The 11973-nt window shown below is 39.9% G+C and overlaps 1 protein-coding gene across 1 annotated transcript; it reads right to left on the reverse strand.

The window, feature by feature from the left end:
• Positions 1 to 4576: 4576 nt before the first annotated feature.
• Positions 4577 to 11010, reverse strand: LOC138955999 (putative polypeptide N-acetylgalactosaminyltransferase 9; the record flags this gene model as incomplete). The annotated part of the gene is made up of 5 exons (XM_070327477.1): positions 10764 to 11010; positions 9990 to 10203; positions 8256 to 8373; positions 6217 to 6402; positions 4577 to 4711 (listed from the first exon to the last, which is right to left on the reverse strand). Coding segments are annotated over exons 1-5 (900 nt in total), but the record flags the coding sequence as incomplete, so codon positions are not given.
• Between the last annotated feature and the right edge of the window lie 963 nt (positions 11011 to 11973).

Below are 11973 nucleotides of genomic sequence, written 5' to 3' on the forward strand. Positions count from 1 at the left end.
GCGGGAGGGGGAGAGGGTGGACAGGAATGGAGTAGCATTTTAACTCTTTTTTTCCCTCATACAACAGACGACAATAACTCCGTGTATTATTCAGTTTTAAAAGGAATCTTGACCATATCCCATATTCAGTTTTGCTGAAATCCTTGTTCGTCAGAACATGTTTTCGCAAAACACCCCTCCATGCTTATTGGGGGGGGGGGGGGGGGGAGGTAACATGAGCATGGGTTCCAAGGCTGGTGTGATACCTCCAAATTGTATTCTTGTTGGTGTACTTTTCAATAATTTTCCTTGGAAAAAACATCAACGTTCTGTCTTAATTAGAAACGACACCTACTAAACAAAACAGTACGTGTCTTCTTGACTCGCTCTTCTAGATCGTTAGATCTCTGATGTCGAATGTGAAACAAAGTTCGAGAAGAGAAAGTCTGTCACTTCTTCTGCATATCTCCCGAGGAACTTACACAGAATTTCGAGAACAAATTTTATCTCGATGACTATTTTTTCAGAAGTAAAAAATTGACGAATTCCAAAAATAACTCTGTCGGATTTGTATGGGTTGTGGAAGAGTGAATACCCTTGCCAAAACCTCTGACAAACATGAGAGGCGCCAATCGGTAGCGAGGGGTGTGTCGGAAACATGTGCTCCTGTCCACGTGTTTCCGACACACCCCTCGCTGGTGAATAGCCCCACAACCTATACAAACCCGACGGGTTTATTTCCAAAAATCGTCTATTACTCGCCACTAAAAGATTCACAGCCAGGATGTGCATGTATCAGCATCTTGTAGCATAGACATAGACATATAAAATAGACATAGACATAGACATAACATAGACATAGACATATAAAATAGACATAGACATAGACATAACATAGACATAGACATAAAATACTCTTGAATCCTGATTGTTCTCTTTGCCTGCGCGCGTATAGTATGTTGGTTATGTTTGGTCATAGTATGTCTGCTTATGTTTGGTCGTTATCTTTGCCTGTGCGTGTATTGTATGTTTGGTCGTTTTCTTTGCCTGTGCATGTATAGTTTGTTGGTTATGTTTGGTCGGTTTCTTTGCCTGTGCGTGTATAGTATGCTTGGTCGATGCATGTATTGTAAAGCGCTAAGAGTAGACATTTTTCTAGAATAGCGCTATAAAAGTTTGCATTATTATTATTAGGAAGATAACGTGGCATGGATTTCAACGTGCAATACTTACGAACTTCATTCTTGTTCTGCAGTCCGACAAAATGGCCCGCTTTTCGTCCGATACAACACACAACCGGGTGAATTTATTTTCTATCTGGAATAATAAAAAAGAAATGTTAAGAAATACTTTTAATTTTACGATCTAACATTATCAAAATCAAAACATATTTACACGGCCTATCATTGTCGAAATCAAGACATACTTATACGACCTAACAATGTCGAAATCAAAACACGTTTTCGACCTAACATTGTCAAAAGTAATGCATACTTACGAGCATACGACCTAACATTGTCGAAAGCAAGACAAATTTATTCGACTTAACATTGGTTTTGTGCATCTGAACGATCAGCGACCGCTAGATGACAGCACCAATCATTTTAGACAGCTACAATTGACAATGTTATTGGTCAATTTGCGTAAAATAAAATATGCCTTAACCGAACAAGTTCTATAAAGCATTCATTCAAATGCATCATGTCGTATTTTGACATCAGTTGCCGTCGTAACTCCAATCTGTCTCTATTCCCCCCCGACCATCCCCCCCACCCCCCTCCTTCCCCCCCCCCCCCCCCCCCCCCCCCTCTAAAATATCTTCAATACCTATGTGGTGGTGTTGTTGTTGTTGTTGTTGTTGTTGTGTTGTGTTTGTCTTTTCCCTCTCTAAATCTTTTTGTTTTGCTAACATTAAATGAAAGGTCGTCGTTTGACTTCCACTCTACATCATATACTCAAAGACAAAACTATCCCCAAACAAGTAAGGCGAAAATACAACATTTAGTCAAGTAGCTGTCGAACTCACAGAATGAAACTGAACGCAATGCCATTTTTCAGCAAGACCGTATACTCGTAGCATCGTCAGTCCACCGCTCATGGCAAAGGCAGTGAAATCGACAAGAAGAGCGGGGTAGTAGTTGCGCTAAGAAGGATAGCACGCTTTTCTGTACCTCTCTTTGTTTTAACTTTCTGAGCGTGTTTTTAATCCAAACATATCATATCTATATGTTTTTGGAATCAGGAACCGACAAGGAATAAGATGAAAGTGTTTTTAAATTGATTTCGACAATTTAATTTTGATAATAATTTTTATATATTTAATTTTCAGAGCTTGTTTTTAATGCAAACATAACATATTTATATGTTTTTGGAATCAGAAAATGATGGAGAATAAGATGAACGTAAATTTGGATCGTTTTATAAATTTTTATTTTTATTTACAATTTTCAGATTTTTAATGACCAAAGTCATTAATTAATTTTTAAGCCACCAAGCTGAAATGCAATACCGAAGTCCGGGCTTCGTCGAAGATTACTTGACCACATTTTCAACCAATTTGGTTGAAAAATGAGGGCGTGACAGCGCCGCCTCAACTTTCACGAAAAGCCGGATATGACGTCATCAAAGACATTTATCACAAAAATGAAAAAAACGTATGGGGATTTTATACCCAGGAACTCTCATGTCAAATTTCATAAAGATCGGTCCAGTAGTTTAGTCTGAATCGCTCTACACACACACACAGACACACACACGCACATACACCACGACCCTCGTCTCGATTCCCCCCTCGATGTTAAAACATTTAGTCATAACTTGACTAAATGTAACAAGTCGCGTAAGGCGAAAATACAATATTTAGTCAAGTAGCTGTCGAACTCACAGAATGAAACTGAACGCAACGCAACGCAGCAAGACCGTATACTCGTAGCATCGTCACTCCACCGCCCGTGGCAAAGGCAGTGCCCGTGGAATTGACAAGAAGAGCGGGATATTCGTTGCGCTGAGAAGGATAGCACGCTTTTCTGTACCTCTCTTCGTTTTAACTTTCTGAGCGTGTTTTTAATCCAAACATATCATATCTATATGTTTTTGGAATGAGGAACCGACAAGGAATAAGATGAAAGTGTTTTTAAAACGATTTCGAAAAAAAAAATTGATAATAATTTTTATATATTTAATTTTCAGAGCTTGTTTTTAATTCGAATATAACATATTTATATGTTTTTGGAATCAGCAAATGATGGAGAATAAGATAAACGTAAATTTCGATCGTTTTATAAATTTTTATTTTTTTTTACAATTTTCAGATTTTTAATTACCAAAGTCATTAATTAATTTTTAAGCCACCAAGCTGAAATGCAATACCGAACCCCGGGCTTCGTCGAAGATTACTTGACCAAAATTTGAACCAATTTGGTTGAAAAATGAGGGCGTGACAGTGCCGCCTCAACTTTCACGAAAAGCCGGATATGACGTCATCAAAGACATTTATCAAAAAAATGAGAAAAACGTTCGGGGATTTCATACCCAGGAACTCTCATGTCAAAATTCATAAAGATCGGTCCAGTAGTTTAGTCTGAATCGCTCTACACACACACACACACACACACGCACAGACAGACAGACAGACACACATACACCATACCCTCGTTTCGATTCCCCCTCGATGTTAAAATATTTAGTCAAAACTTGACTAAATATAACAAGTCGCGTAAGGCGAAAATACAATATTTAGTCAAGTAGCTGTCGAACTCACAGAATGAAACGCAATGCCATTTTACTCGTAGCATCGTCAGGCCACCGCTCATGGCAAAGGCAGTGAAATTGACAAGAAGAGCGGGGTAGTAGTTGCGCTAAGAAGGATAGCACGTTTTTCTGTACCTCTCTTTGTTTTAACTTTCTGAGCGTGTTTTTAATCCAAACATATCATATCTATATGTTTTTGGTATCAGGAACCGACAAGGAATAAGATGAAAGTGTTTTTAAATTGATTTGGACAATTTAATTTTGATAATAATTTTTATATATTTAATTTTCAGAGCTTGTTTTTAATCCGAATATAACATATTTATATGTTTTTGGAATCAGCAAATGATGGAGAATAAGATAAACGTAAATTTGGATCGTTTTATAAATTTTTTTTTTTTTTTTTACAATTTTCAGATTTTTAATGACCAAAGTCATTAATTAATTTTTAAGCCACCAAGCTGAAATGCAATACCGAAGTCCGGGCTTCGTCGAAGATTACTTGACCAAAATTTGAACCAATTTGGTTGAAAAATGAGGGCGTGACAGTGCCGCCTCAACTTTCACGAAAAGCCGGATATGACGTCATCAAAGACATTTATCAAAAAAATGAAAAAAACGTTCGGGGATTTCATACCCAGGAACTCTCATGTCAAATTTCATAAAGATCGGTCCAGTAGTTTAGTCTGAATCGCTCTACACACACACACACACACACAGACACACACACAGACACACGCACATACACCACGACCCTCGTTTCGATTCCCCCTCGATGTTAAAATATTTAGTCAAAACTTGACTAAATATAAAAATGAAAAAGTGGAGATGCTCTTATTTCTCTTACCGCTCCGTGAGCTACCCTGTCAGCAGGGAGATATTTCTCGGGCATCACGTGCTTCATGTACCATCCGAAGCTGTGACACTTCAGTCGCCGCCGTAACTCCAGTCTCTCTGCTATGTCGCCCACGTTCACGTCACTCTGAAAATATGAAAAGGTAAATGGAGTGAAGGAGGGTAGAGGGGTGTGGTGATAGGCAAGGATGGAGAGAGAGAGAGGGGAAGGGGGTGGGGGAGGGGGGAGACAGACGGGTAATCTTGAACTTTAGTGTGTTAAATTCATAGTTCAAGATCCACTGCCAGTTTTTACTTTTTTTTTATACAAGTCCCTGTAGTCAAGCCAAAGAACATTTGTCGTGAAATTAATTGACGGATTGAGCTCCAAACTTAAGCATAATTAAATAATTTGGTCATTTGTTCGACAAAAATGACGAGAAAATAGGTACGTATTATCGGAAAAATCCGATAGAGTTGCCTCTCCGCCATCGTAATATTGACAGAGTTGCATCCCCTCCATCAATAATGGCGGATTTCGCTATGTTTTCATAGAAAAAAACATGTGAACGAAATGCATCCGTATACAGTTCATACCGTGACTTCAAGGGTATTTAAAATGACTTATCATGCTTACAAGTGCAGGTTCTCCAAATCTGGAGGCTTAAATGCCTCTGAATTATGAGCTAGGAATTTAAGACACTAAAGTTCAAGATTACCGACAGACATATAGACAGACAGAGACATGCGGACACACACATTCTTTGCCGACATTTGATATTTGGAGCGCTCATTTCAACGCAATGTCGACTTTTGGAATTTGTTCTCTGAGCCGCCCTATCACACACACACACATTATGGACATATCGGGTAGATAAACGCCCTACATTTTCGTCGTAGAAAGGTGTTTAAACTGAGACAAAATCGAGAAGAAAAGCGATCATTTTTACTTTAAAATTCGATTAATTCCGTAATTATTGTCATGTTCAAGGGACGTAACTGCACAACACATTGTTGACCGAGGGAGTTAATTTGAAACGTTGCAATTGAATTACCTCCTCGATTGGCACCATTTCACTGACCTGTCTGACCGACACGGTTGGCCTAGTGGTAAGGCGTCCGCCCCGTGATCGGGAGGTCGTGGGTTCAAACCCCGGCCGGGTCATACATAAGACTTTAAAATTGGCAATCTAGTGGCTGCTCCGCCTGGCGTCTGGCATTATGGGGTTAGTGCTAGGACTGGTACATGGTTGGTCCGGTGTCAGAATAATGTGACTGGGTGAGACATGAAGCCTGTGCTGCGACTTCTGTCTTGTGTGTGGCGCACGTTAAATGTCAAAGCAGCACCGCCCTGATATGTGACCCTCCACCACGGGATGAGTCGCATGTCACATTTGCATGATGTTCATATTTTTGCATTTTCTTAAAGAGTTTTTATGCTCTATCCAGTGGTGAAAACCGTTTTAGAAAAGAGCGAACATTGTTTGAGTTATAAGCCTGTGACTAAGGTGACTCTCACACTGTTACTTATATTAAGCCTAGCGCAGAACCGCGCGAGGTGACATGCGACTCATTTCGTGGTGGAGGGTCACATATGGCCCTTCGTGGTCGGCTGGGCGTTAAGCAAACAAACAAACAAACAAACAAACTGACCTGTCTGACCCGTCTGGCCCTGTTGCTATAGAAACTGTACTCATCCAGCCACACTGCGGTCAGTCGGTTGATGTTGGTGGACAGATAGTTCCGGTAACCGCCGGACGAGTGCGGGGACGTGTTCCGGAACACGTGACCCACGTGAGAACATGGCGCCGTCTCCAGGGTGCCACCACACATCCAGATCTGAAGGAAGACACACGCAGTAGTTGGACCATGCTACTTATAATCTGGATACTTAATTAGCATCAACAAAAATATAAGAGTTTGTTACTACATTTCTGTACAGAGTCTTACCAAAATAAAGGACGGGTTATTTTTTTTTCTTTCTCTAAATGGAGTCGAAAGGCGTGCTCGGTTCAAATAAAATCAAGTATCAAACTTACCCTTGATTCACCGTTAATATGATAAGTGGTTCTTCTGACTCAACACCATCTACAGACGCCGTGGAATGAAATCAAGCAGTTGTTTTATGTAAACAGCGCCAGTTCAAGACATGCAACAAGGAACTGTTCATCTGGGTCTTTTTATATTTAGTCAAGTTTTGACTAAATATTTTAACATCGAGGGGGAATCGAAACGAGGGTCGTGGTGTATGTGCGTGTGTGTGTCTGTGTGTCTGTGTGTCTGTGTGTGTGTGTGTGTGTGTGTGTAGAGCGATTCAGACTAAACTACTGGACCGATCTTTATGAAATTTGACATGAGAGTTCCTGGGTATGAAATCCCCGAACGTTTTTTTCATTTTTTTGATAAATGTCTTTGATGACGTCATATCCGGCTTTTCGTGAAAGTTGAGGCGGCACTGTCACGCCCTCATTTTTCACCCAAATTGGTTGAAATTTTGGTCAAGTAATCTTCGACGAAGCCCGGACTTCGGTATTGCATTTCAGCTTGGTGGCTTAAAAATTAATTAATGACTTTGGTCATTAAAAATCTGAAAATTGTAAAAAAAAATAAAAATTTATAAAACGATCCAAATTTACGTTTATCTTATTCTCCATCATTTGCTGATTCCAAAAACATATAAATATGTTATATTCGGATTAAAAACAAGCTCTGAAAATTAAATATATAAAAAATATTATCAAAATTAAATTGTCGAAATCAATTTAAAAACACTTTCATCTTATTCCTTGTCGGTTCCTACCCCGCTCTTCTTGTCAATTTCACTGCCTTTGCCATGAGCGGTGGACTGACGATGCTACGAGTATACGGTCTTGCTGAAAAATGGCATTGCGTTCAGTTTCATTCTGTGAGTTCGACAGCTACTTGACTAAATATTGTATTTTCGCCTTACGCGACTTGTTTTATGCTGTTCCGAAACATGCGTTATTCACCGTGCTCTTGAGCTTAGTCAACTGACATTGACAAGACATAAAGGCGGATTCCAACAATTTAAAAGGTCCCGAGATCCCGTTGGAGATCCTAAGTTTGTACGACTTTGTATTTGGGGTTTTTTTCCCCAAAAAGAATGTCGGGGAAGGTAGAATGGAGGGGGGGGGGTGTGGTTGCGCATAATCTATTTACACCCCCGGTATAGGGGTGTGTATAGGTTTCGGTCGATGTGTTTGTTTGTTTGTTTGTGTGTTTGTGTGTTTGTGTGTTTGTGTTCGCATATAGATCTCAAGAATGAACGGACCGATCGTCACCAAACTTGGTGAACAAGTTCTATACATTCCTGAGACGGTCCTTACAAAAATTGGGACCAGTCAAACACACGGTTGGGGAGTTATTGGTGGATTAAGATTCTACAAGGACTTATAGAGAAACATATTCATGGTCAAAGGGAAATAACCTTCTCAGTTGGTGGCAGTGAGAATGGGTGCAGTGAGAATGGTTATTTCTCTTTGACCAACGGGGGTGTTTTTCCTACCTCGAAGGAATTTCTTGTTTTTCACGATTTCAAGATCTCATGCATGAAGGTGCTTTCGAAATGTATATATTATACAACACAACAGTCTAATAATGTGGAGGTAGGGGTAAAGGCGGGGGAGGGGGAGGGTACAGACGCTATATTCTCGCGACTTGCCATCACCTACCTTGAAAGAGAGTTCGAGGTTCTCGCCGCCCCAGATCTTCATCCCCGGGTCGTACGTGCCCAGCTTGTAGAAGTAGTCACGGTCAATGGCGAACAGTCCTCCCGCCATGGTGGGGGTCCTGCGGCATTCATATATATATATATATATATACTAGAAATGCTCTTTTAATACTTGAGTGAATAACGGTCAAACTGCCAAAGTGTACATAACTCTAAATGCACATTCTCTTATGAGCCCTACTTAAAAATAAGAAAAAGGCATATTAAGTCAAACGACGAAAGAGTTCAAGACCTAATGCAACTTTTCAACATAATACATTGTTTGACAATATTCTACAAGTACAAGTATGTTATTACAAGAAATCAAACCAACCAAGAATGTAATGGACTGTCAACTGAATTGTTCCACTTTGGAACACAGTTTGTGTAATCAGTTGTGAACATTGTGTGAAATGCTCTTGCTTTTCTTCTTCTTCTTCTTCTTCTTCTTCTTCTTCTTCTTCTTCTTCTTCTTCTTCTTCTTCTTCTTCTTCTTCTTCTTCTTCTTGGCGTTCGCAGAGGTTACACGATCAGTCCAGCACTGGTGATAAATGTTGTCGTTTTCTCCAACTCCTGTCGACTGTCATATAGTTTGGTCTGCAAGGGAGTTGGTGACTGCCACACTTCTTTTCGTTCCTCGTCTAGTAAGGGACATCGCTGTAAGATGTGTTCCGCTGTTTGGTCTTCTTGACCGCAGGCACAGGTTGGTGATGGCGCCAGCTTGAACTTTCGGTTCATGTGAGCATTGAGCCTGTTGTGGCCAGTACGCAGCCTGATGAGGTTGACTTGCTGCTCTCTGGACATTGTGGGGTAGTCATCTCTGTTTGTCCTTGGCCTCATCAATGCCTTGATGATTGTCTTCTGCTCACTAAAGCTGACACTGTTTTCAGGTTGGTATTCCACGGCTCCTTCTTTCGCCAGCTCAAATGCTCTTTAATTCTACCAAGAAAAAGTAGCACATATTGTAAACACTGTTTTATATGGTTTACCATGTGTGCTACCTCTGCTATTAGAATTCACAGAGTAATTCACACAGTCTCCACAACTGATTACAAAAGCTGTGTTCAAAAGTCGAACACTTCAATTTACAGTGTACTGGAGTAAATAACGGTCAAACTGTCAACGTGTCCGGAACTCTAAATGCACAATCTCGTATGTGCCCCACTTAAAAAAAGGCATATTACGTCAAACAACTCAAATGTTCAAGATTAATGCAACTTTAAACTCAATAAAAAAAAATGACTTATTTCACAATATTCTGTATACAAGTGTTGAAGGCCACAAGAAGCAATACTGCGGTCGAACACGATTCCTTTAATCCAAAGACATTAACAGAAATACTTGACACTTGGCTAGATTTACATACAAATGTATATATATATATTGGACTGGACGTATAGCATTTCCTTCGTCAGTTACTTTCTCGTCTCTCCTCATCTGTTCTGTATTTCTTTCTTTTTTTCTTTTTTTCTTCTTCCATATTTATTTTCTGAAGAAGACCTTAAGGTTAAAACGCCTGCGCAGATAATTATATGCTTTGAGCCTATTTATTATGTGATTTCAGTTTTCATTGTTCCTGATCTGTACATTTTCCCCCAGAAATCGCATAGTTTTTGTTTTAACTCAACAAAAAAAATGTTAACAAAAAAAAAATTATAAAAAGAACTTAATGGTTGTTAAAGAAACATAAACTCACCTGATAGGCTCAACGATAGACTTTCTCCTGGCAAGCTCGCCAGGCTGTATCTGCATCCAGTTGAACATGAGCGCCCAGTTGAACGTGCCGACGTTGGCGTACTTGGCTGACGCGTAGTTGAACTGGAAAGTCTCGTCGTTGATGGCGTCAATAATGGGTACGACGACATTCGTCGGGTCTTTGTAGATACGCTCCAGGAGTGGCTCCAGCCAGCCTGTTGTGCGAGAGAAGTTTCAATACAATACAATACAATACAATACAATACAATACAATACAATACAATACAATACAATACAATACAATACAATACAATGCAATGCAATGCAATACAATACAATACAATACAATGCAATGCAATACAATGCAATGCAATGCGATACAATGCGATACAATGCGATGCGATGCGATGCGATGCGATACAATGCAATGCAATGCAATGCAATGCAATACAATACAATACAATGCAATACAATACAGCACAATACAGCACTACAATACAGCACACTACAATACAGCACAATACAATATAATACAATACAATACCATGCAATGCAATGCAATGCAATGCAATGCAATAAAAATAAGATAAAATAAAATAAAATAAAATAAAATAAAATACAGCACAATACAATACAATACAATACAATACAATACAATACAATACAATACAACACAATGTTCCTTCTGCTCGTCGCACACAATATAACTTCCACAGTAAATTGAACGACACAACAAAATGTCCCTTGAACATGAATATAACGTTTAAAATCGCACCTTGAGCGCACTCGCAGTGGGAATCGAGAAACACGACAACTCTGGCTGTGACGTGTGACAGCCCCAACAGTCTGGCTTTGATCAGCCCTTCCCGTGTCGGCGAGCGGATGACCGATACCTTGGGCAGGTGAGACACATACTGGTCCAGTGGTGTTTTCAGGTGCTCTGCCAGGACAGGTTTAGTGGGGTAATGGATTTTTTGGGTGAAAAACGGATTTGTATGAGACGTGAGAGAGTGAATATCCATGCTTTTCCTCTGACAAATAAAGTCACACGTGCTCCTAGGCTGCGTGTTTCTGACACACTGCTCGCTTGTGATTGACCCCTCCAATGTCTGTTTGAGTAAAAATCAAAGGTTTTCACTCTTTCATATCCCATACAAACCCGACAGAGTTATTTCCCACTATCGTCTATTGTTCCAGATACCTTTCTGTCCATGTTAACGATCATGTCGTTTGTTGCTCAATCTCTTTCAAATATATTCGAAAATGCCAGAAAACAAATCTTAGAAACATCCCTGATACTCAAAACAGAAAGTCCCTTTTTGTCGTGTCTAGTATGTATATACTCATTTCAATCTCTATTGCTCCAACGTACAGTGAATACAGAGCTATCTTTTTCACACACACACACACACACACACACACACACACACACACACACACACACACACACACACACACACACACACACACACACACTCACACACACACACACACACACACACACACACACACACATTTCTTGTGTAGTTCTGTTGTTATCATCTTGTGTCAATAATAACTTTCACTCTACTAGGAACACACGGCATTGTGTGACCATCTAGTCTAATTTTGATAGTTTTTCAAGTTGTGAACATTAGAATGGAAGGAGAGTGTGCAATAAATTAGTAATTCTGAACACAAAATGACTTTTGCGTTGGCCTTACAAGCACAAGACAAAGTACGCACGGAAAAGATCAAGTAATCTATGTCAGAGTTTGGTGGGTTACAGTCGCATGCATCCCCGAAGATCCCGTAATCCATGTCAGAGTTCGGTGGGTTATAGAAACACGAAAATACGAAGCATGCATGATAGTTTTTCCCAGACCCGGAGGTCTGGGTTATGCGGAGGCATTTGCCTGTGTGAACGGTGACATTCCGGAACTAGTTTTAGCGCCATTTTGTTGTGAAATACGTCATCAGTTTGTGTACACACACTGTAGAAAGTT

The sequence above is a fragment of the Littorina saxatilis genome, unplaced genomic scaffold (genome assembly GCF_037325665.1).
Source record: "Littorina saxatilis isolate snail1 unplaced genomic scaffold, US_GU_Lsax_2.0 scaffold_2942, whole genome shotgun sequence".
Taxonomy (NCBI): Eukaryota; Metazoa; Mollusca; class Gastropoda; order Littorinimorpha; family Littorinidae; genus Littorina; species Littorina saxatilis.